Source organism: Arachis ipaensis, chromosome B6 (assembly GCF_059453495.1).
Source record: "Arachis ipaensis isolate K30076 ecotype BB chromosome B6, ASM5945349v1, whole genome shotgun sequence".
Classification (NCBI taxonomy): Eukaryota; Viridiplantae; Streptophyta; class Magnoliopsida; order Fabales; family Fabaceae; genus Arachis; species Arachis ipaensis.
The window spans coordinates 131817618-131844612 of NC_142441.1; the positions used below are offsets into that span (position 1 = coordinate 131817618).

Sequence of the window (26995 nt, forward strand, 5' to 3'; positions counted from 1 at the left end):
CTCTACTGTTAGAAAATCCCAATATGGGATATATAGGAAGCGCAGCCACTACAAGGACAAACCCTTGTACAATCCTGCACCTCCTCCAAGTTACCCCCAGTGGGTATACCAACTAATTATAACCCTAATATGACAAATTACAATACTTATTAATATTTGATGAATAACCCTCCGTATTTAGGGTCAATTTCTATGTCACAACCTACCTCAATAATGCCAAATGACTTTTCGACACAAGACGTAAGGGTAACAAGGTTATCGGTAGGTGGAACACGTACCTCAATTTTTCCAGAAATGTCGAGACAAATTTCTGTCGGAATGTCGTCTCTTAACACGGTTGAATCATTGGCCGTATTCAGACAGCAAATCGAAGATTGTTATCACAATTTAGTCAATATGCTTACTCAACAGATGACTACAGTGTTGAATCTTATGATAGAGAATAATAATGCTAGAATAGAGCAAGTTGCTTGACGAGTTGATGACATTGCATGAGTAATTAACTGACCTTTTGTACCACCCGTAGGTGGGATGAATATCAATAATCCTCCTAAAATGTTAAATAGGGGAGATGATCTAAACATGATATTAAACGAGACTAGAGCAAATAATACTACTCAAACCTATGGTCAAAACATAATCTAAGCTATCAAACAAATCTTAAATAGAGCAGGGTTGAATATAAGGGTGACAAATCAATCCTACTTCATATCTCATTTTTTTTATTATGTTTTACAAGCTAAACTCCCCAGAGGAGTCAAAACTATAAAGTCTCTCACCAAATTTGCAGGTGAGAGTGGAGAATCGACTGTCAAGCACATGGCTCGTTACACAGTCGAAATAGGATAAATAACTAGTAATGAATATTTGAAAATGAGATACTTTCCTCCTTCTCTCACAAAGAACGCATTTACTTGGTTTTCAAACCTGCAACCTAACTTGATCCATAATTGGGTTCAGTTAAAAAGAAGTTTTTATGATCGGTTTTTTAGAGGTGAAATGAAAGTAACATTGTCCGATTTATTCACAGTGACGAGAGAAAACGCAGAGTCAATCGACGATTACTTAATATGATTTAAGAATATGAGAAACAACTGTTTTACTCCTATTCCTAAATTTGAAGTAATCAAGATGGCCATTAATGATCTCGATTTCAATATTCAAAAGAAATTAGTAAACCAACAATTTTTAGATTTGGCTTAGATAGCTGATAAAGTATAGCAAATTGAAAAACTAAATAAAGAGAAAGAGGAACTAGAGTCAAGTAAAAGAAAATATTTCCTTAACAAAAAAGTAAATTATGATGACTGTATGAGTGAGGAAGAGTCAAACAATGAATTTGCCTTTGTTACAGAATTAAAAGATGGACCCCATATGTGTGTCGATCTTTTAATCTAGCAAAAGATAAAACTCCTTTGTTAGGACGAAGAAACTATTCTTTTGATTCGACAAAGATGAACAAATATTTGACATGTTATTAAAAGACAAACAACTTATACACCTTGAAGGGAAGAGGATGCCATCTGTTACTGAAATAAAAAAAATAAGAAGTTTTGTAAATTTCATCAAGTATCTGAGCATCATACTAATAATTGTTTACATTTTAGGGACTTGATATAAAAGGCTATCGAAGATCGTCGACTGAAGTTTGCAGAAAAGCCTGAAATGAAAGTAGATTCTGATCCTTTCTAGGTCACGTCGAATTTTGCTGAAACGGAGAAAATGACTTTCTCTATCAACATGGCCTCTTTCGAGCCCAGGGGAAAAGATAATCAGTTCGAACTCGATATGTTCGAAACAGAAAGACTAATCTATCTAAAAGCAGGAGAAGATTTGTTGGATTTTTTGCCAAGGCAAAGGGAAGAAAAAGGAAATGTCGCCGTATGCCCTCGATGCAGTTCTCTATTCGACACATCAGTTGCTAAGGCTTTTGACTCTTATAAAAAGAGTAGAGAGCGAGTTTACCGAGAAGAATTGACACAAGTCTAATTAAAGCAGGTAAGTAAGAGGTTGAGACTCTTCTTGTCTTCCTGCCAAACAACAGATGCGCACTATCGTCACGATCGATCAGAAAGCCCAAGGAGTATCAAATAGAACTAGAGTTCCTCCCTCTAATGTATCAAATAATAAATGGGTATAGAACGATGCTCCAAAGTATTTGAGGAATTATAATTTCAACGTTTCTAGAGGAGGTTTTGAAATTTGGGCTGGAAACCAAAAGAGAAGTGCTTCTCGACGAGGGACATGCAGAAGAGGTGATGGTCAAGCCCGATCTCGACACAACTTCCAGGATACTGCTCCCTTCATTACAAGAGCTGTAGCTCAAGAACAAGGTGCTTATGTCGACATAGAGGGTCCATATCCAAAGTTGAGCAAAGAGGGTAAGTCGCCTCAAAATCAAGAATAGAAGAAGGATAAAGCATCCTCGATAATTAAAGGCCAAGAGTCAAAAGACGAGTCGAATGAAACCATGTTAACCAAGGCAGTTCTCAAGGGAAAAGAAGAGGAGGAAGCATTGACAGAAAATTTTGACTCTGGATTCGAAGATGACCAATATGTGATGTTTTGAGAAACTAGTTTTGGATATGTGGCCACAATGTCTGTTCTCACTTTTGACTTCCAGGGTAACCCTGAAGGGACTTGGAATTGTCTCAAAGGAGATTGTGATAATGTCATTCTAGGAGACAAATGTAGGTTCATCGAGAATGGATTGATTAAAGAAGGATTATTCGAGAGACTTGATGAAATCACTAAAGGTCATCTTCGACTTTTGCATATTAAAGCTAAGATCAAAGGACTTATGATCAATCGCATCCTGGTTAATGGAGAAGCAGTGATTAATTTACTGCTTGAAAGTATGCTACTTTTGTTCCAAAAGACAGTCAAAGATCTGGTAGAAACAAACTTGGCTGTCATTGAATTCAATAGTAAGTCGACAACAGCCCTTGAAATGATCCAACTCAGGGTCAAGGTAGGAAATGTCAAACGACCAACAATGTTTATAGTAGTGCATACTAAAGCAACTTTTAACATGCTATTAGGAAGAGATTGGATCCATGGAGTAGAGGCAATACCCTCGACCTTGCATCAGAAATTGGTACTTTGGGATGAGGATAGAAGGATTGAAGAGATCAAAGTTGACGACAGCCCTTGCTATGTCGAACAGATGAACGTCAGCTTAAAAAAATATCATATTAGTGTTCGACCACTAGATATTGATATGAGCACCTTTGACCCCACTCTCATCAAAGGTTGCTATGTTGGGGCTCATGGCATGAAGTTGGTCCCTAAGGCCAAGGAGATCTTGGCCACAAAATCCACTTAATAGATATATCGAGTCATTGGACTCGACTCTCAACCTACATGGCTAAGAAGAAGGAGTGCACAGGTGAACATATATTAGATTGTATATATGATTTCAACTCCTTAGGGTTTGAGAAGTCTGATCTGTTTTCAAAAGATTTGCATAATAGAAAGGTTGAAGTACAAGATCCTCTCGATAAAGTCATGATTGGCGGAAAAGGTCAAATTACTTATGTAAATAAATGTCTAGACCCTGATTTCAAAGAGGAGTTAATAAAAGTATTGAAAGAACACCAAGATTGTTTTGCTTGGCAATATGAGGAGATGCTTGGATTGGATAGATTGCTTATCAAGCACAATCTTTCCATCCTTGAGAACTCTCTACCTATCAAGCAAGATCCAAAACATTTTGGCCCTGAAATCATGGAAAAAATCAAAGAAGAGGTCGAACGGTTGCTAAAAGCTGGATTCATTTGAACAGCTAGGTATGTTGAATGGATTTCTAATATTGTGCTTGTAATTAAGAAAAATGAAAAGCTAAAAGTGTGTATTGATTTCTGGGATCTGAATAAAGCTACTCCAAAATATGAGTATCACATGCCAATCGCAGAGATGTTAATCGACTCTACAGCAGGAAGCAAACTTCTGAACTTCATGGATGGATACTCAGAATATAATCAAATTTTCATATCCCAAGATGACGTGTCAAAGATGGTGTTTCGATGCCCAGGAGCTATCAGCAGCTATGAATGGATAGTCATGTCATTTGGCTTAAAGAATGCAAGGATTCTATGACAGATAACTCGACATCATAGATAACTCGATCATGATCGTTTTGACCACTATAATAGGTGAGTCGATAATATGTAAGTCGAGGTATCATAGCACGTGGTTGTTCCATGAGAATGTAGGTCGAAGTATCATAACACATAGGTTATTCCATAAGAGAGTTAGCATAAGGGTTCGACTTATAATAGAAAGTGGAAAGAAAAATAATTAAAAGAAGGAGTCGAGTCAGTGATTTCTAAAAGTCGAAATGAGATAATCACACATGGTTTTATCCAGAAGCACTTTATGGAATGCGAGGCATGAAGACCGAGATAAGAGAAGATGTGAGACGTCAAACTTGAGAGTCAAGATTCTTCATGGTCAAGGAAGTGTCGTGGCCTAAGAAATAGGAGGAAGCTAGATCGTGGGAAGAGAAAAATACTCTGCAAGTAGAGGTGATCACGGGTATCGGGTACCCGATTACCCGTCCCAACTCGAACTGATCCAATTAAATTGGTTCTGAAACCAACGGATAATTGGGTCCAATCCAAACCAAACCAATGACTCTCTCTAGTAATTGGTCCGAGTAACAGTTCTGGGGGTGCAGAACCCGAACCAACCTGTGGACCTGACCATGTACTAATTAAATAAAAAATAAAAATTTAATGATTCTGAGTTTCTGACCCAATAACTCTAACCCATAGAAATCTGCAGCAGTGCCCTCACCCCATGGAATAAACCCTAGCAGAGCTTCCTCAATCCTCACCACGTCATCGTTACTCATGTAACCAAATCGGTGGCAGCTTCCTCTCCGTCGTCGGCATCTCCATCAGCATCATTTCTGTCGGCGTTATCTCTGTCAGCATCGTTGTCTGCGGGACTGTCAGCATCGTCTTTTCTAGTAGCGGCAGCATCGTCTTCTCCGTCAATGTCATCTTCTCCAATAGCCAGCTTTGTCTTCCATCAGCGTCATCCTCTCCAGTAGCTAGCTTCGTCTTCCATCAGCGTTGTCCTCTCCAGCAACTAGCTTCCTCCAGCGTCGTCTTCGCCATCAGGTAAGCGTTAATTTTTTGTTTATGTTATCTGTTAAAGTGTTAATTGTTTTATTTTCTGTTCAATTTTTATTTATGTTATCTGTTAAAGTGATAATTTTTTTTGTTCAATTTTTTTGTCTGTTTAATTTTTTGTTGAATTTATAAATTCTTAGTTCTTATTGATAATTTTTTTTTTTTCAATTTTTACTGTTATGAGTTCTTGTGATGGTGCTGTAGTTGATGGTTCTTTACTTCTGTTATGTGTTTTGCAGGTTTAAAAATGAAAAACTAACCCTGTAAGTGACACTATTGTTAGAAGTACTTCTTCTCCAAGTACGACCACTCCCACTGCCATTGACGATGGTATTTTTGGTGGAACATCGTAAAGTCCAACTCCCTCACTATTGCCTACCTCAAATCCTTCATCAAAACTGATGCATAAACACAGACCAAAACTGCTGGAGCTACTGGTGAGCCTCCAAAAGAAGTAAAATATAAACCCAATAGGGCACCTAGTAGTGTTAGGGCTCATTTTTCTAAAAGTTCTCCTAATGAAGCCTGTTGCAACTATTGTAAAAAAAATATGCATGCAATAGTTCTAGTCATGGTACAACAAATTTGCATAAACATTTAAGAATTTGCACTAAAAACCCTCATAAGCAAGTTGAAAAGGGACAGAAAACTATTATACTTGGGAGCCAATTTGAGGATGACCCTAATGCAGTTACTCTGAAGCTTGTTGATTTTAATTAAGAGCAAACTCGTCTTGCTCTTGCAAAGATAATTATTGATGAACTTCGTTTTAAATTTATTGAGGCTCAAGGCTTTAGAGAATTTATGAGTGAAGCACAACCTAGGTTTAAGGTTTCCTCATGTTTCACAATTGCTAGAGACTGTATGGCTTTGTTTAGATATGAGAAAGAGAAATTGAAAAAGATGTTATTTGAAAATTACCAAATCGTTTCCCTTACTACCGATACTTGGATCTCAATTCAGAATTAAAATTATATGTGTGTGACTTTGCATTATATTGATAAGTCTTGGACATTGCATAAAAAAAATATTGAATTTTGGTTTGATTACTAATCATAAGAGTGAGACCATAGAGATCGCCTTAGAACAATGTTTGCAAAAGTGGGGTGTTAGAAGAATATATTGTATAATTATTGACAATGCTAATGTTAATGGTGTTACAATTTTGTATTTATTTAGAGGCATGGGTGATTGGAATGGGTCAACATTATTAAATGAGAATTTCATACATATGAGATGCTGTGCTCACATATTAAACCTAATTATCGATGATGGTATAAAGGATATTGATAGCTCAATAAGTAAAATCAGAATTGCATGCAAGTTTGTTAGGTCATCTCTTTCTAGGATGCAAGCTTTTAAGAGATACGTTCAAAAGGCTAATATAACTTGTAAGGCTATGGTAGTGTTAGATGTGCCTACTAGGTGAAACTCTACCTATTTGATACTAGATACTGTTGAAAAGTTTGAATCGGCTTTTAGTCGGCTTAGTTATCAAGACTCATTTTATTTGTTGGTGCTTGAGTCTGAAGGAGGACCTCCCGATGCTAATAATTGGAAAAGGTCACGTGTATTTGTCAAGTTTTTGAAAATATTTTATGATGCAACTCTTACTTTTTTTTGGTTCTTTGAAAGTTACATATAATAATTTTTCAATAAATTGTGTGACATTCAAAAAATTTTGAATAAGTGGAGAAAGAGTAATAATGTTGGTTTGCAAAAGATGGTGACACAAATAAAAGTGAAACTAGACAAATATTAGGAGGGTGATGGTATAAATTACTTTTTTGTGGCTGTTTTTCTTGATCCTCGATACAAGTATGAGTATGTTGAATTTTATCTTAATCGGGTGTATGGGTTGAATTAAGTCAAAGATGTGTTGAAAAAGTTGAAGGATATCATTCATAAGCCATTTGAGTATTAGTCCATGATATATCTCCTTTTAGATGATAGTTCTTCTGGTAGTTTCAATTATAACATTGCCTCTCATGATTAGGAGTTGGTGGTGAAAAAGCAAATGAGGAGGAAGATGGCTTCGAGGATGATTTTAGATTGAAAGTTAAAAAAAAAGCAAGGTGATGTCAAAAGGAATGAGTTGGAAAGATACATAGAAAATGATGTGGAGGATAACATTCTCGTTTTGGACATTTTGCGTTGGTGGAAGTTGAAATCAATGAAGTATTATGCTCTTGCTCACATGGCTAGGAATTTGTTGACTATTCCCGTCTCTACCGTGTCTTCTGAGTTGGCATTTAGTACTGGTGGTCGTGTGCTTGACCAATTTAAAAGTTCTTTAAGTTTTTCTACTATTGAGTCTCTAATTTGCTCACAAAATTGGTTGAGGACTCGAGAAAATGCATGATTTAAAGAAAGAACTTCAAGACCAAGAAAAATTTGATATAATTATTTTTAAATCATATTTTTTAAAATTATTATGTAATTGTTGTTATTGTTGAGTCTCTAATAATAATTTAATTATTGTTAGTGTAGAGTTTTCATCTTTAACAATATATAATCAAGCCGTTGGAGTTGATATTGTTTACAACAATTTGAGGTTAATATTTTTCACTAATTATTTGTTTATTGAATTACTTTCAATTAATCAATTTTATATATTGACATTAGGTAATTATATACTGATTTTTTGAAGGTCACAGCTCATCTTAAACATGCTTGGTTGATGAAACGAAGGATTATGGAGTGAATACTTTAAAAGATTATTCCTTTGAAAGATTATTTCTATTGCACTTTTATATTTAATTTTTAATATATTTGGTGTTTAACATGTTTAGATTTTAATGTGTTTAGTATTTAATATATTTAGATTTTAATGTATTTAGTTTTTAATGTATTTGGTATTTAACATGTTTGGATTATTTCTATTGATTTTACATGTTTATTGTACTTACAGAATTTTTAAGATAAAAAATTTGTTTTTTTATGAATTTCTGTGTCATCGGGTACACAATTATCTGAACCGAACTAATCCGTTTTTAATAGGTTTGGTTTGGTTCGGGTACATACACAAAAAAACATAAATTTAAAACCAAAATGAACTCATTACAATTGAATTGGTTCGGTTCTAATTTTATCCCAAACTCGAACCAACCAACCCATGATCACCCCTATCTACAAGTTTGTCTTTGTGGTCTATAAATAAGAGAAATGCAGAAGTGAAAAAGGGATTTCAATTTGAACATTATACCATCACACAAAATTCTACAAAATCCAAAGTCACACTAACGCTAAGGAGATCCATAAAGTGCAAGTGCATCTGAGTATCTGGAGTCAATTTTTTTTATTCATTTTATTTTTATTACCTTGACTTTTTCTTTTATTTTCAGTTTGTTTCATTTATTTTAAACTTCAATTTACTTGTTAATTCATTTACATTTCTTATTTGTTTCATTTCTTTCTCTTATTATTTTTCTCTTTATTTTGTTTTATTTTAATTCTTTTCTTCCAAGTCTTTTATTTCCAAGTTTTACTTCGCTTTATCTATTTTCTTGCTTTGCAGTTTATCATAAATATTTTGATATACATAGATTCGATACTAACACTAAGTAATTCCCGAGTCAAGTCCACTCTTTTTTAGAGGAGTCGTATCTGCTCCCTGAATTAACATCTTAATACAAATTTGATTCGACACCTTGTTAAGATTACCAAAAATCAAGTGAAACAATAACATACAATTAAAAAAAATAAATTAATTGAAAAAATATTTTTTCTTTTAGGGTTTATTGTTTGGTCCGATGCTGCCTCCACTCTACCAAAAGAGGTTGAGATTGAACCGATAATAGACCCTACTTAGGGCTTGTTTGGGTGAGTTTTTAAAAAAAGATCTTTTTTTTAAGTTATCTTTTTTTAAAAGATCTTATAGAAAAATAAAAGTAATTTTATGTTTGGATAACTCATGTAAAAAAAACTTTTTATTTACCAATTATGTTTGAGTATAACCATATAAAAATACTTTTTTGTTTATTTATTATGTGAAAATATCTTTTTTTTTTAAGAAAAAAGGTCTTTTAAACAAAATGTAAATTGTAGCTTCTCAAAAAAAATATTTTTTTATTTTTATTACTAAAAATTTACTAAATAGGCTAAAAAAAATCTTTTTTCATAAAAAATTTTTTTTTATCAACTTAATAACGTCCAAACAAACACTTAATCGCCTTCACATGATGCCTCTTTCTAGTTTTGGTTTTGGTAAATTTTATATTTTCCGATCCGTATGCCAATCTTTCTATGTCTACTAGATTTGAAATTTTACAAATTTCTCTCCATTAATTTATTAATGTCTTGAAATTGTTTAGTATTGTTTACTGATTAAAAATTTTCATTGTGCCTCATTACTACAATTACCGTGTTTACTCTAGTCAAAGTCTGATCATTCTAACTTCAAACATGTCACGTGTTAAATCTAGATTGATTCCTACAGTTTAGCCATTTTAGCCACTCATTTCGTTGAGCCACCATAGACAACACCATATAGGATATAAGTATATGTATTTTCAAATTGTTAATATTCACTAGTATTGATATTCAAATAACCAAAAAAAGCATCTATAAAAAGAGTATACGAATTCGTTGTTAATTCTCATTCAAGTTTGTTTATATTTCAAATCGACCACGAATTATAAATTAGTACTACAAAATTTGTTTACAAACAATGAAAAAAATAACAAAGAGCAATAAGACTGTGTTTATTTACAAAGACAGGACACTGAGACAGAGACACAAAGACATAAAATTGCATTTGACAGAAGAGACATGGACAGAGACAATGCGTCTAGAGACATTGAATTAGTGTATTTTGTGTCCATCCTGACAGGAAGGATACGGAAACACTAACAACGGACACAACTTTTTTTTTCTTTTATTATTTTTGTTAGTTTTTCATAATTATATTTTTTATTATTATATTTTTCATCTCAAATTTTTTGAATGGAAAAAAATGAGAATAAATTGGATTTTCATAATTTGTTCTAGTTTATCACCAAACAGAATACAAGAACACAAATTTTTGTATCTCTGTCCATTAGTGTCTTGTCCTGTCCTGTTCTCAATGTCTTGTTCTGTCCTGCTCTCATAAACAAACGCAGCCTAAGTGATTTGGAATAAGTGAAAAAAGTCAAGCAAAAGAAGTCTTCTTATAAATGAAAATTCAGATCAAAACAACATCTGAGAGCAAGAAAAATGAGTCTGATATTGCTACTCTTCAGAAGGAAGGTTTTGAGACCAAATGAAAAGAAAATGCAGAAGCTTAGAAGGTACCTTAAGCTGAACAACCTCTTATGAGCAAGAGCAAGGAAGTTGAAGTCATTACACTCCATAACTAGACCTCAGAATCTAAGAAGGCGACATTTAACATTTAGGATGTCAAGCCATCTCTTCAGAAACAAGAAATAAGATATCAATTAAAAGGGAATAAATTTCATAAAGGAAAGGAGAAAGCTTTAGAAGCTCGGAGAAGATTTTCAGATACTATTAGCAAAGTCAGAAATGCAAAATCTATTAAAAATAATCAGAGTTGAGTACATTTCTAATGTATTTAACACTATAAATTTGAATGGAATCACAGCAAAATTAATGTAGAGTATCACTAGTAAATACAACAAATAAAACATGGAAAAGTATATGGAACCAACTCTTAATCAGCTAAGAATGGAACAACTTAATTAATTATAATTATATTAATTAGTTTTATTCATTTATAATTTAAAATATTTGTTATTAATTGTTGTTTAGGCCAAAATCAGGTTTGGTGAGATACGTTCATAACCTTGCGACGGGAATCACGGTAATTGACTCAACGCTTCCGAGTCTTCACCCTCTCTCCCTCTCCACGGCTGCCGTGCTTCGGTTCTCTCTTCCAAACAGCAAAGAGGCCAACCTCCTCTATCCAAGGCATCCTCCTGGCGCTCCCTTCTCGGTAATCGTCGGTCCGTGCCGCCATTATCGGTGCTACGATTAATCGTGGTGCAACACGTTTCCGGTTGCGGTGCAACCTTTCACTCTTATGCTCATCAATTGCCCCCACCATCTCCATCAAATCATTCAACCCGTGGCTCCCTCGTCGCTTCTCTCCAGTGCGTGCCGCCATTGTCCGTGACGTTCGTTAGCATGGGTCAAGTTGTGTTCCCGACTTGATAACGTCCCCATTCTCCCGCAAAGACCATCACGCCGAACGTTTCCTACACAAAAAAGCGGCCGTCGCATTGCAAAGCTTCTGGAGAAGAGTATTATCCATGGAGATTTCAACCCCGGAAGGCGGATCGAATAGCACATTGATCACTTCTAACGAAGGCAATGAAGAATTGAGTGTCGGTGAAGTTGTTACTCAAGAGGGGTCTAAGGTATGTTGTACAGGCTAGTCTTCCATTGTATGAAATTTTATGACAATGTGTTATGTGAATGTTTCTTATTCATGGTAATTAGATATTTTTTAAGTTGATTTATTTGGAAAATCTGGTACAGTGATGTGGTTAGTTGAGATATTAATAAAGTATGCTTGACTCTCATGTGTGTTTGCACTATTTTTTGATATGTTTTATTGGAGTGGTTCGTTATATAGAAAGTAATGATCTTAAGTTGATTAAAGTTTTTTTTTCGGTGTCTCTAATTGAAGGTCGACGAAATTACTGACGTCATGGTGACGAGAAAGGATGAGTTGGAATTGAGACACGAGGTTTGAATTATTCCTTATTATTTGTTACCACATTATAGTTAGTGCGTTAATGATAGTTTTAATTGTTATTTGGTTTTGTGAATTGACATTACAGTTTTCGAATCATAGTGGGATCATTGAAGAGGAAATCCCAGTCATAGGAATGTGTTTTGATTCGTTGCCTCTGGCACGGAAATTTTATGCAAATTATGCAAAGAAAGTTGGGTTCGTAACTAAATTCAGGAACACGAATTTTGACAAGACGTATAAGGAATCAAAGATACACATTAATCAATCTATTCATTACACGCGAGAAGGTTATCGGGAGTATCGGGTGAAGGCAGCAACTCAGGCAAACATAATTACAGCCACGAGATGCAGAGCAAGGATGTATTTCATGCTGGACAGAGAGAAGGAAAGTTGGATTGTGTCTAGATTAGAATTAAGGCATTCTCACCCCTCTTCGGCTAAGAAAGCGGTACACTATCATGAGTACAGGGAGTTGACGATGCATGCTAAGTGCGTCATTACGGATAACAACGAGGCTGGCATAAGACCAAATAACACGTATCTAGCACTGACAAACGCGGTTGGTGGGTCTTCAAACCTGAGTTTTTCAGAAAAGAATGTCAGAAATTACATCACAAGCAAACTCCGATGTGCTGATGACAATGCGGACTTTAAGGAGATGATGAATTATTTTGTTCGAATGAAAGAGATCAATCCCAACTTCTTTTATGCAATAGATGTTGACGATGCTAATAAGTTCAGGAGCACACTCTGAGTAGATGCAAGATGCAGGGCTTCGTATGAATATTATGGAGATGTGGTGTCGTTCGACACCACTTACAGAAGAAACAGGTCTTTTTTTTATTTATGGGTCAAACGCAAAAGCAGTTTTTTTTAATTTGTTTTTGGGTCTGTCATTTGTTGTTGGTGTTTTCACAGGCATGGTCTACTGTTTGCATTCTTTGTCGGTGTAAACCACAATGGGAAGTCTACTATTCTTGGTTGTGCTTTACTTGGGAGCGAGGAGATCCCTAGTTTTGAGTGGGTGTTCATGCAATGGGTGAGATGCGCCGGGACTGCGCCAAGGAGGATCATCACTGACCAGTACAAGGCCATGGTCGGTGCTATTAGGAAGGTCCTACTGAATACTGTCCACCGATGGTGCATTTGACACATACTGAAGAAGTCACAATTTAAGCTTGGAGGTTACGCTAGGTACAGAGAATTGAATCTAAGATGAATCACATTGTGTGGAATTCTCCTTCTGCTGACTCTTTTAAAGTTGATTGGGCTGAATTCATCAAAGAATTTGACCTAGATCAGAACAGATGGTTAACAAGTCCGTTATCGTTAACTTAACTCCCGTATATTGGTTGCATATTGCCTATTTATTCACTGTTGGTAATTTTCCCGGTTTGAATTGGTTGTTGTATTTTTTATAGGAGTGTAGTCGATGTTTCTTTTTTACCTAGTCAGTGGATGTTCTTTTCAATACACAAACAGATGGTTTCTCTCTTAGGAAACTAGATGTTTTTTTATTTGTTTTATTTGTTCTTTGGAAGCGGTCATCATGTTGTGTCTAAGCAACACTCTTATGCGCTATTTTTTTATGTAGACCTTTATGCCAATCGACGAAAATGGGGTCCAATATTCTTCAAGAGTGAATTTTGGGCCGGTATGAGGAGTACACAGCGGAGTGAAAGTATGCATGCATTTTACGGGGGTTTCTGCAATGCAAGAGTGGTTTGGTCCAATTCGTCTATGAATATGACAATGTGCTTGGAAACAAGGAGCAGAAGGAGCTGGAAGATGATGCTGCGGACTCGAAAGGAGTCATCCCATGTATAGGGAGCACAGGCATTGGGAGACAATTTCAGCGGAAATACACCAGTAATATGTTCAGGGATGTTCAGCTGGAGGTAAGGAAAAAAATCGATTGCGTGGTTCGGTCAACTAAACAACAGGGTAATTCAATTTCTATTAAAGTGGATGAGCAGAAGATAGTTTGGGAGAAGACTGTTTACCGTACTTTCACAGTAGATTTTGACCCATTGAGTCAAGAGGTTTAGTGCGAGTGCAACAAGTTTGAATCCACTGGTATATTGTGTTGCCACACCCTTGCTGTGTGGTCATACTACAGAGTTGACAGAGTATCGAGCTGCTATGTTCTTCCTCGATGGAGTAAGAACGCCATGCACAAGCCACACCTACATTAACACTAACATGCAAGAATTAGGTCGTTCAATGTAATCAAATGCCGTAGAATAAGAGGCAAGTACCATACATTTTTTAGTCATCTCGCGCATTGACTTACCCATTTTCTTCTGGAAGCTGCTACCTTGTCAAAATATCTGGAATCGGCACCGAAGTGAAAACCCAGCCCCACATAACTCAAGGTCGGGGCCTCCCTGAAAGAATCCAGGTTCCTCTTTTGCAACACCGTTTCTTGATAAAATAACCCTATTTAGTTTTAGTACACAAATCTTAAACACTGAAAATCTACAAAATCATTCATACCAAAATTTCTGGAGGAAGACAGTAAAAGTCATCCTTAAACCGTGATGATTCCGAGTCATTAAAAGTGGAACACATCCACTGAACGATCTGCACGGTCAATTTTAATTGGTTAGGGTCATCTTTATGAGAGATTATATTTATTAAGAACTCCATTCATTCTATCAAAGTATTAGTATGTTCTACTTACGTTGCTATTGACCCAGCGACGAGGTTGCAGTGTGCACAGGTCCTCTCGGAGCAGTATTAAATATAGCCTTCCTTCATACGACGCCACGGCCTGCTCTACCCCCAACGACGCATTGACAGCCCATCGTCGCACTCGATCCTCATCATCCTCGTCGAGCTTTCTCCCCTTTAGCAACGGATGCACCTTTATAGGAGTACACTGGGTAGGGTTCTTTTTCATCCGAGTCATTCCGGGTGAAATCCGGTGGCTCGGTGGACTAGGTGTCCTGCAAGACGGAGTGGTTGGCATCATGGTCTGCAGGGGCTCCATGTACTGAAGTTGCTCATGGTATTCCCATATTCTTTTGCTCTCTGGGTCTCACATCGACAAGAAATTAGGGTTACTGCGTCAAAATCAACAAATGTTAGAGAAAAATAAATTTTGTATGCATACATTTCCTAATTCCCTAACGAGAAAAATAGACCCAAAAAAAGAGTTTTTCATAGGAAACTTGCCCGTCAAATTCCCATTCTTGATGTTGCACTTATGCTACGGAAAGTGTGCCTGCATCGGAAAATTTGGAGTCAGTTGTTTCATGTGTTTTCCTGATTGAGGTTGCCGTCGGGGGTCTCCGAACTTGTTTTCTGTTGGTCAACTCCCGGTGAAACAATTGGTGCCTCCTTTGAGCAGAGGCTCATTGTCCTTGTCATCATCTGAGCTCATTGGGAGATCTTTTTCTTCAGATGATTTTGGGTTGGACCTACATAGTCGGTCCTTTTTAACCCCCCCCTTTTCTTAGTAGTTGTCCTACTTATCTGTTTTATGCACATCGAATCTGTTACTTAAAGAAACTTCCAATTACATTGAAATCAACCTTTTGAGAATACTTAAGCTAGTCCATAATTTAATCCATACACAACCATAAACCTATTCCCACTTTCGGGCTAGTTTTCGAATTGTCCGCCCGCCGTGAGCGTTTTCTAGTTGGAGATGGATTTGTTGTGCTTCAAGTTGGTCGTCTTTCCATTGCTTCCTGCTCGCTCTCTCTACCGACGGAGCTTCCCTCTTTGTAGAAATAGCGTGAATCAAATAAACAATACTAAAGTCAATTTATTAACACGCTAAGTCGTAAATACGTGCTTACCCTTGGTGCAACCGAAGCTTTTCGTCCACGCTTTTGTTGTGTTTTTTTTTTTGCTGCTTTTCTCCTTTCAGCTTGAGGTGATCGGCCTTCTACGTCTTCACTTTTTCCCTTTTCTAGTCAAGAGGCGCCCCTTATTTAAGAAATGAAAAGAATCATGGATCAAAATCAAATGCCGAAGTATCGCTAACACAAAAACTAGAAAAAAAAACCTTGGACATCTTCAAAAAACGGAGTCATCCCCAACTACCTAACACATATGAAATCGGAAAACATATGTAGAAACAACCATTTAGCAAAGAAAAGAAACATCATGCTACCTCTCAGAAGCAGCATCCACCGACATACTGGCATTAAGTAACCGATTTCTAGAAAGAAGTGAATACCTTAGAAAAATATATTATGCCTTATTTTCTAGACTTTCCGAGGTCCATGCAGCGAGCCATTGCTCATGCTCATGACAGTTGTCAAGCTGACCATATTGCAACTGCTGAAAATAGAGTACCTGAACATAAGAAGGGGACCAGTTATGCTCTACAACAAAAATGACATGCTCAATTTACTAATAGTCATTGAATGCGTCCTACCAGCATGACAAACATGCAGCCCTCACAAGTTTTGTTCTCTTTGAGCTTATACTTCTCGACTGCCATGTCGCACCACTTTAGAGTTTGCAACGGCCAGTTGAATCTTCTGGGATCAGAAACATCCAAGACGGGGTAAATGTGCCATGGTGAAATTACCTGTTGTGTTGTTGGGCACAGGAATACTTTCATTATCACCAGTAGAAAATATTTCCTAAACTCCATCCTGTCTGATTCTGTTGCCATAAGACAGCTATAAACCAAATCCCGGAGTTCAGTTGTTGTCCGTCTATGGAACCTCTTTTTGATGGCCACGTGGGCCGAATTTTCGTCATCCAGGGTTGGGAATGGATTGCCTACAACATTTCGATTCGTCAGTGCAAGGTAAAATATATATATACCCAATGATATTTGCACGAACATGCCCATGGCACACTAAGTAATTCGGAGAGCAGAACTTACCACTGGACGGAATGCCGAAAACCCGCCCGATTAACTCGGCATTGAGGCGGATGTTCCCAACGTCGAATATAAAAGTTCTTGTCTTAACCTCATACAACTCGGCCAGGTGAATCATGATGGCCTAATTCACAGACCAATTCGGAACAAGCCTCAATAATCCAAATCCAATTTCATCAATCTCCGCAAGCTTCTCAATGTCGTTGTTTCTAGTTAGCTTGTTCATCATGTCATGAATGTAGCTGGGCGAGCATCGCGACTCTAATAATTTCTGTCAATGGCCACAGTAGCTATAAGTCACAAATAGGATCATGTGGAATGACATGTCGATAACGGTAAATATCATTTTGCCTTTTTTCCCATCTTGATTGGTTTTTCGGCAAAACAACCCTGGTGCTTGTTCACAAAAAATAGTTGCATAACACAATGCCCAAATCCTTTAATAAAATCTGCAGATGAAATCAGAAGCAACATCCAACAAGTCTTTAATTATACACTGTTGTTACTGCTATATAAAACCCCAATCAAGTAATAGCATATAAAACCTAAATCAAAAGCATCATCTAATAATTCCTTAATTATACCCAAATTAGATGCAACATCAAACAAGTCAGATCTATGGTACTCAAATCCTACATCAATCAACAGCAATTATTCAACATTAACCAAGTATCATCCGTTATTGTCTATTAACCATCAAAAACAAAAAGAAGAAAGATAAAAAATAATGGTCTAATGGATTATATTTATTATCGTTATTTACATTTATTTTATTTAATATTTATTAATTTTAGTAATAATTAATAAATATTAAATAAAATAAATTTAAGTTATTTTTATTTTTTTAATTATATATTTTCAATAATTTAATTACCTTATTACAACTTATAAATGCCCATTATTGTCTCTTACATCTAAAACAACCACTCTCTTGTTAAGTTAATATCATGAATAATTTACCTCTACCAACAACTCCTTAATTAGTAATTAGGGTGCAGTATAGTCTATGTCATGTTCTTTTTCGAATGAGACAAAATGACAGTTTTTAATTAAGTATAGATTCATAGTTAAAATGATCCATTTCGTATGAAAAGTGATAAATATTAAATACCCAATCAAAAAGGCTTCAAACATCTAGTGAACTAAAGACAATTGATTAAGTTGAATGTTTAAATGAATTAAAATCAATTAATTTATACATTCAATAGTTCTCACCTAAAGAATGCAAATATAATAGAAATTCTTACCAAAGTGATTATTCAAATGAATTAAAATTCTAGTCATGCTATATAAATCACCACTTTTTCTTACTATCTAAAATATTGTCCTGCTTAAAGCCGCAATTAATGAAACCAACAAAAATTGACATGCGTACAATATAATCAATTTACAATCTTTCCCTAAACCATTAACTAACAGTTAATTGGACATAATTAGCAAGTAGTGTCAAAGAGAAGGGAAAAAAGATAAGAATAAAACTAACAAACTAGGATCAACCAATGGCCAAAGGCACACAAACATCTCAAATTCATATTGCTATTCATAACCAACAGGGGGTTGAAATTAGTAGTACCCAAACATACCTCAAGTTCATGTTTTGGAATATGAAATACCACAATTTGAATCATATTCAAAAGCCATGATCACACGTATAATCTAACAACACCTCAAGTTTAAGTGTAAAGTTGTTTTGAAGATGCATTCACATATGATAACAGAACAAGTTGGAATGCATATTAAATATGAAAGGAAATCTATGTTTATGTATGATGCTAAGCTGCAGCAACAAATCAGGGCATCCTGTTGAAAAAATCAACTTTAGAAAAAAATTAATTAATGTATACATTCAATAATTCCCACCTAAAGAATTAAAATATAATAGAAAAGATCATCTAGCAAAATGAAACACCATAACCAAATCCTTTAATAAAACCTGCAGATGAAATCAAAAGCAACATCTACCAAATCCTTAATTATACCCAAATCAAAGGCAACATCCAACAAATATCATCCATAGTACTCAAACCCTACATCAATCAACACCATGTATTAAACCTAATCGTTTAGTTCAGTTAAGCGATGTTTTAAGGCTTGGGCAGGGGACGTCCTACTGCGTTCGTCAGAGCAAAGCAGAGAGGCTTCAATGGCGCTGCCAACAGTGACATGCAGCAGCAGCGGCGCACTCTTGGTGAGAAGGAGAACCCCCTTGTTCCTCGCACCTGGGTGGCACGACGTCGCTGTGAGGAGATGGGCGAGACTCCGATTAATGCGCCAGTGACCATGTTGATGGGATGGAATCGTTGCGGCGTTTTGGAGCGAGCTTCGGAAGTCGGCTATCGCCCGCACGTGGTGGACCGAGGCGCTGCGTCCCTTGACGGTGGAGGAGAATGTCACGCGATGAACCTGATAGTGTGGCACTGCCATGGATGGTTTTGGAGTTCTGCTACGATGAAACGGTGAAAAGAGATGAGAGGGTTTAGTTAGGTTAATTTTGTTTACCTGGGTGAAATTTGGATGTTGCTGAGGTGAAGTGGGCTTCGTGATCCCAATCCAACAGGAGTTAGCAGATTTTTGGCTGGACCCCCTCTTGGTTCCCTAGCATTATTGTTTTTAGGCAATGTAATTTCATACCATGAATAATAATCGTATTTTTAAAAATGTGCCATATAAGCCCAATGGGAAACACCCTCCCCATACTATATATCCATGCGTAGCCGCTTCCACAACGTGAACCTCATCTCGCGCCATCATTTCTTGAAACTCCAGCAACTGTCGCGCGCCGTCGCCTCATCCACCGTAACTGATTGCGTCGCAGCACCGGCCGCCTTTGCATCAAAAGCTCTTCGCTGTGATGCACCGATCTCCATGCAACATATCTTGCGTCGTGATCGGACCGTCGACGTCGTGCTCTATTTATTGGAGTTCGCTGCCAATCGTCGTAGACAGCATCATCATTCTTCCCGCTTCCAATTCTCTTTGCTGGGATGTGCGGCTATGCATGCAAGGTCTTGTGAGACTTCATCGGACCTTTAACATGAAAAAGTTTCTTTCTATTTAACTTGAGGTGTTTTTTTTATTAAATTTGAGATTTTTTTGTTACACTTAGAATTTTTTTTTTGTAAAACTTAGAATGTTTTATTTTATTAAACTAATTGGGATGTTTCTTTTTGTTTAACTTGAAAGGCTTCTTTTATTAAATTTGGATTTTTTTTGTTATACTTAGAATGTTTCTTTTTTAAAAGCTGAAATATTTTTACTGTTACGTTGAGATATTTCTTTTGTTAAACTTTGGATGTCTCTTTTTCGTAATTTGGGATATATTTTGATGTAGGTCAGTCCTGCGTGGTGCACAGAAAAATTACGGCAGAAAATACAATGACAACGCGACGGACGATTGAAACTAAAATACGGGCAATCCGATGAGAAGGGAATGAGATAAAATCCTATTTTTAAAAATTTAAAGTTTTATTTTTTAAAAGTCATTATAAATTTAAAATTTTATTATTAAAAATTAAAAATGTTACTTTTTAATAATTTTAAAAAGTTGTTTAAATTGATTCATATTCGAGTTAGTTATGTGGCCAGATTGATATAAAAAATACGAGTAAATGTTATTTCCAGTAATTTATTAGTACTATATACTGCTATAGCCAAGGTTTTTTGGCTTTTGTGGCTGTTTTGCCGAATTGGGTGATGACTCATATGAGGCTCCTTAACCCTCATCCTAATCCAACAAATTAATTAAAAACTAGCATATAAATTACATGGCATATTCAGAAAGAGCTAGTGAGGTAGTAATTCTGTAGACTGTAGTCAACTAGTATATATTAAGGTAAAAAGTCAAGGTGTAGTTAATTTTATGTAAAGTTGATAACTGAAAGTTGTTAGATAAAAATTTAATTAAATTAATTAAATTATTTAACAATTTTTAACTATTAATTTTACGTAAAATTGACTATATTTAAGTTTTTACCATATATTAAATTAAATTTAAATAGTTTTAGTATTAGAATTACATACAATTAATAGCTCTTCCGATCATGTAACTGCAAATTTCGTAAATAAAAAAAGTTTAGTTAACAGAACACATAATAAATTTATTATTAATAAAAAATTTTAAATATTTTTATTAATAAATATAAAAAAATGTATTAAAAATTTAAATTTTTTAATTTATAAATTTAATATGTGTAAAAACACAAGATAGATAAATCCATAAAAAAATATTCCGTGTTATAAAAGAGATTAATTAATATATAGCTTCTATAAAAGATTTTAAAACTTCAATAGAAATATTGTTTCACATGTAAGAGTATACCTCTAGTTTTAGAATTACAATAATCATGTTATTGATCATAAGAAAACAGCCGTCAGACAACACAGTACAGTGATGAACCCACCAGCTGTACAACATGGTTGGAATTGTCTGGAATTATTTTGTCGCATGCTTCTAGTCTAGGCTTTATCTCTAGTTACTTTTTTGTAATTAACACTAAATCATTAACTTTAAAGTAGTTAAACAAACTCAGAATGACATAGGAAAAAGATTAACATGAGACAAAATGGTAGTGGGTTCAATTATATTGTACTGCTACTAAGTGGAAAGCTTATTGTTGTTGTCTTTTTCCTTTGTTTGCATGTTTTAAGAACATCGAACACGTTTTCCGGGATGTCTTTTCCATGCAAAAATGCATAATTGCATATGCATATATACTTTCTATGTAATGAGTGATGTTTTATATTATATGTATAATATACTTTCTCAATTACCATTAGTTCATAAATAGTTATTCAGACCCAACTGATAGTTGTTTGGTTGTATAACTATCCTGTTCAAGAGTTCATTATTCTTAAAAGGTAAAGTATAGATACACAATGAAAATATTAAATAATATGAATAATAAATATATTGGATGTTCATTTTATTAGGTGTGTAGATGGTTATTCTAATATTAAAATTTAGGTGGATAATTTGAAAGTGTAGTGTGTTTTGATTTGATTAGTAGTTATTCATATTATTCAAGAAAATTATTGGTTACCTAATATAACCTTTCTTAAAAATAGCGTGTGCAACAGGTTTTATGGTTAGTAACCAGGTTATTACGACTTTAGATACATTTGAATGTTATCGTGTATTTAACTTTTTGTGTTAAGATTAAGATAATTTAACTCTTAATATTTAGCAAAAAACATTAAAAATATGAGAAATGAAACTTTCGTGAAAAGAACATTTTACTATATAAATGTTTGTTGTAAATAATTCACACATTTACAACTTAAATTCTCACTTTTATTTATAGTCATCCATCTCTTTAATAGACGACTAAGATTAAATCTAATCAACGGTCTAAATTGAATATTCAAAACCTTCATAACAAATATCTATCTTATCACATATATTAAAATACTTTTAAATTATTCTTCACTATTTTTTATATACTTCTATATATATTCATATTTTTTTAGAATGTTCTATAAACAAAATTAAAAAAGAAAATTATATGGTACAGATCTAAATCTGTACAGATTTAAAGATTTGCTTACTTAAATCACACTTTCTAAAGCCACACTTTTCACTTAAAACCGTAGCTCTTCACAAAGAAAAGCGTCACCTAATGGAAAAAAGTAAATTAGAAGATTTAAGAGAAGAAATAATTAAGTTATCAAAATTAATAGATCAAAAATTAATGATTTTAACTAATGTTAACTGTAATGACACCGAATTCTTAAAATCAATACAAAATGATTTTTCTCAAAATCTTTATTTTACTATAAGTTTTATTGAAGGACTTCAAAAACCTGAAAAAAACTATTTTTCACACGGAATTTCTAAGAAATGTTATCATGGAAATGATTTCCCACATCTTTATCATACTTTTAACCCACAATTAAATTCTATAGTAGATATGCTTGAAGAAATACTAGTATCCATAAAATTTCAAAGAAATAAGGAAAAAGAAAATCCAAAAGAAGAAAAATTTCAAAATATAATCAACATAACAGATTTAAAAGTAAAACCACCACTAAAATTATGAATATTGAAGAAAAATTAGAAGAAGTTACAATGCTTTTTAAACAATTAAAAATGGCTCAAGAAAATAATATTATGGAACAGGGATTTCAAATAGAAGAAGAAATAGTAAATTCTGAAAATATAGAAAATGAAGAACACATCCTAGATTATTCAAGTGACGAAGAACCAGCAATTCCAATACAAGTAAAAAATGAAGCTGGAACATCTAAGGATAATCAATCTCAATTTAAATGGGAAACATGTTTTGATAATTATGCTTTTAAAAAAGGGTTTATAAATAAAGATTCAAAATATACAAAAATACCATCAAAATACGTTCCTAAAATCCAGGAAATGGAAGGAGAAAGAATGCTCGATTTAGACTGTAAAACGAATGAAAAAGAAATTTTCGAAAACTGGTTGAATTCCTTCTTATTAGAAGCCTTTACTAATCCAAAACTTAATGAATTATCTGGAAGAGACATTTGGAATTACATAGGGTTTCATACTAAAGGAGCTATAAGAGATTATATGTCATCAATAGAAAACCAAATAATAGAAGAATTAGCAACAAAAATAACAGCTTATGATAAGATATTATATATAATGATGATTCTATATAAAGAATATCAAGAAGCAAAAAACTATTTAGCTAACATTCACATATATGATCTATGTAATGTGGAGTCTTATATATGTGAATATAGAATACATTATTATAAATTAAAAGAAGAAGATAAAAATCATTATCTTAGTATGTATATAACAAAACTTCCATATCCTGCTAACGAATTTATTATGGGAAGATTTATAAGAGAAATAAATAGAGGAACAATTGAAAATAATTTTGGTGGAGCAACCTCTGCAATAAGAGAGGAAATAAAAGAACGTTGTATGCAAGAAGCAACTCAAAAAAGATTTGCAAATATAATTAGAATTTGCTGTCAGGATAATGAAGAGATACCTCAAAAATATGGTCTTAATAAAAATTTTCAAAGAAAAAGAAAATATCAATTTAGAAAAAGAAAATACTATCCAAACTGGAGAAAAAAGAGGTATTTTAGAAAAAGAAATAACAATAAAAATAAGAGACAAAAAAGTGATTATTGCCCAAATAAAAAAGAAAATTGTAAGTGTTGGTATTGCCAAGAAGAAGGACACTATGCAAATGAATGTCCGAAAAAGAAGGATAAAAAGGATCTTACTAAACAAATAGAAATTGCTAAGTCTTGTTTTATGGAACCTTTAGAAGAATCTGATGATAACTTAGACTATATTTTTGAATATGTCTCGAAAACAGACTCAGAGACTGAGTAATAATGCTACATTTATTACTATAAAAATAACAGAAAAATATATAAATGCTTTCATAGATTTTGGAGCAACACAATGCTTTGCTAGTTCAAATATAAAACTTGATTGGAAAAAATTAAAGAAACCATTAAGAGTTAGAATAGCTGACAAATCAATACATAAAATTAACCAAAAAGCAGAGATGGTTGAAATTTTTATTCAAAATTATAGGTTCATTGTTCCATCTATATACATGTTAGATTCTGGAATGGATTTTATCATAGGAAATAACTCTCTAAAACTATATCATCCATTCATTCAAGAACTAACATATATAGTTTTAAAAGCTCCACACGATTCTTCAATAAATCAAAAATCAAAACGTATAAAAATACCGACTACTACTATAGATAAGATCTTAAAATTTAAAATATTTTCTATATTAGAGACATGTTATTTAAATTTATACTTTCAAATAAATATCCCAAAAAATAATCTTGAAATAAAGATAGAAGAACTTTTGGATGAAATTTGTGCTGAAAATCCTTTAGATATTAAAAATACAAATAACGAATTAGTAAGCATTAAATTAAAAGATCCGACAAAAGAGATAAATGTTCCAAATAAAATCCCTTATTCCGCAAGAGATAGAGAAGAGTTTTCATTAGAATGTAGAGATCTTTTGGAAAAAGGAATTATAAGATTAAGTAAAAGTCCTCATGCGGCTCCAGCCTTTTATGTCGAAAACAATAATGAAATTAAAAGGGGAAAACGAAGAATGGTTATTAACTATAAGAAGATGAATGAAGCAACTATTGGTGATGCTCATAAACTTCCAAGAAAAGATTCTATTTTAGAAAAAATCAAAGGAGCAACTTGGTTTTCATCTCTTGATGCAAAATCAGGATATTGGCAACTCCGTTTAGACGAAGAAACAAAGAAATTAACCGCTTTTACTTGTCCAACAAAAAAATCAACAAGTGTGTTGCTCTATGAATGGAATGTATTGCCATTCGGATTAAAACAAGCTCCAGGTATTTATCAAAGATTTATGGAAGAAAATCTAAAAGAGTTAAATGAATTTGTTTTAGTGTACATTGATGATATACTAATTTTTACAAAACATGATAGAGAAGATCATCTTAAAAAATTATTAATAGTTTTAGAAAGATGTAAAGAAAAAGGATTAGTTCTTAGCAAAAAGAAAGCAAGATTAGCAAAACAAGAAATAGAGTTTCTTGGATTAATTCTATCCACTCAAGGAAAGCTAAAACTTCAGCCAAATGTCCTAGAAAAGGTAAATTTATTTCCAAATAAAATAGAAGATAGAAAACAATTACAAAGATTTTTAGGGTGTATAAATTATATTTCTGATCAAGGATTCTTAAAGAATATAACAGAATACACTAAAAGCTTATTTCTAAAAATAAGTACTAAAAAAGAATGGAAATGGGATGAAAAAGATAGTATGCAAATTCAAAAGATTAAAGAATTATGTGAAAAACTTCCAGAACTTTATATTCCAGAAGAAAATGACTACTTAATAGTAGAAACAGATGCTTCAGACATAACCTGGTCAGGATGTTTAAAAGCTAAGAAAGCTATAAAAAGTTTGGAGTAAGGAAAAGAATCACTAGATTCTAAAAATTCCCCAAAGGAATTACTTTGCAGGTATATTTCAGGGACTTTTACTCCAACAGAACAGAGATATACCACTCATGAAAAGGAAACTCTAGCAGCAATTAAATCTCTTAAGAAATGGAAAATTGATTTACTACCCAGAGAATTTACATTAAGGACAGATTCAAGCTACCTAACAGGTTTCATACGATATAATTTAAAAGTTGATTATAATCATGGACGATTGGTAAGATGGCAATTATTTTTGTTACGATATCCAATAAAAATTGAATATATTAAGGGTGACAAAAATGTTATTGCAGATACATTAACAAGAGAATGGAGTTCGTCTACAACGCATTAGATCAAGAAATTCAGAAATACGAACAAGAACTCGAAAAATGCAAGCATTGTCAGCAAATAAGGACACAGATCCAATCCCTCAAGAAGGCCATCGAAGCAATGAAATCAACACAACAACCAAAACCATCAGAGCTCAGCCAGCTAAGCGTGGTAGACAAATCAGGTGAAGAAAAAATTCCAGAAAATAAAACAATTGCTGAAATTATCAAAAAATCTACCCAAGATAAAAAATATTATGTAATTTATAATGGCCCCATGAAAGGAGTATATGATGCCTGGAAAAAAGCAGCACCATTTACACATCAATCAAGGATAATTCATAAAGGAGGGTTTTTAACACTGGAAGAAGCAAAGGAATCTTTCAGGGAATATGAAGCTCTTCATCCAGAGCAAACCCTAAAAAGAGCAGATAAAGCTCCAATTCAAACCCAGAGAACAGGGATAATAAGAAACATTCCTACAAGGGCTGAAATCAAAGAAAAGAAAAGGGTCTGTAGATCAAATCTCAGAGAAACCCTTAATATAGTCCTGAACTGGACTGAAGAAAAAAGAGCAATTTTGGGATATTATCCTATTGCCAAAGAACAGCTAACAAAGCTGGTTATATTTCCAAATGCATCCCCATCGGACACCTATCAGTTTTTCCAGTATGGATTAATTGATACAATTTTAATTTTTAATGATCTAAAAATTATTAGTGAGTTTCCTGCAGGATTCGTTGATGCAGTGAAGAGATTTAAAAATATGATTGACAACGTAAATCCAAGGGATATATCCCTAAAATTTACGAACAGTCAACCTATTTTTAATGAAGAAGAAGAATGCTTGGTTCCAGCACACCAAGTAATATTCATGTCCGTCTTCCCAGAAAATTTTCAACCAATTGATCAAGTTCAAGATTTAACAATCTACAGTCATGAAGGAAGGCTAGCCAGCACACTAGCAAGGGTCTTCGAAAGAACTCAAAAGATAACAAGGGAATCTCACACAAGAATTAATTATAAAAGCAGAAATACTTTGCTTGT

General features: G+C 34.0%; 1 protein-coding gene across 1 annotated transcript; it reads left to right on the forward strand.

The window, feature by feature from the left end:
• The first annotated feature begins 11386 nt into the window (after window positions 1-11386).
• Window positions 11387-13883, forward strand: LOC107647293 (protein FAR-RED IMPAIRED RESPONSE 1-like). Its single transcript, XM_016351386.1, has 6 exons — window positions 11387-11494; window positions 11767-11826; window positions 11921-12570; window positions 12754-12949; window positions 13430-13489; window positions 13554-13883. The coding sequence occupies exons 1-6, from the start codon at window positions 11387-11389 to the stop codon at window positions 13881-13883; spliced, it is 1404 nt and encodes a 467-aa protein (XP_016206872.1).
• Window positions 13884-26995: the final 13112 nt, after the last annotated feature.

Coding starts and splice junctions, on each gene's coding strand:
- LOC107647293 (XM_016351386.1), top strand. CDS start 11,387: ATGGAGATTTCAACCCCGGAAGGCGGATCGAATAGCACATTGATCACT. Junction 11,495..11,766: donor TTACTCAAGAGGGGTCTAAG/GTATGTTGTACA, acceptor CTCTAATTGAAG/GTCGACGAAATTACTGACGT. Junction 13,490..13,553: donor CAAGAGTGAATTTTGGGCCG/GTATGAGGAGTA, acceptor CTGCAATGCAAG/AGTGGTTTGGTCCAATTCGT.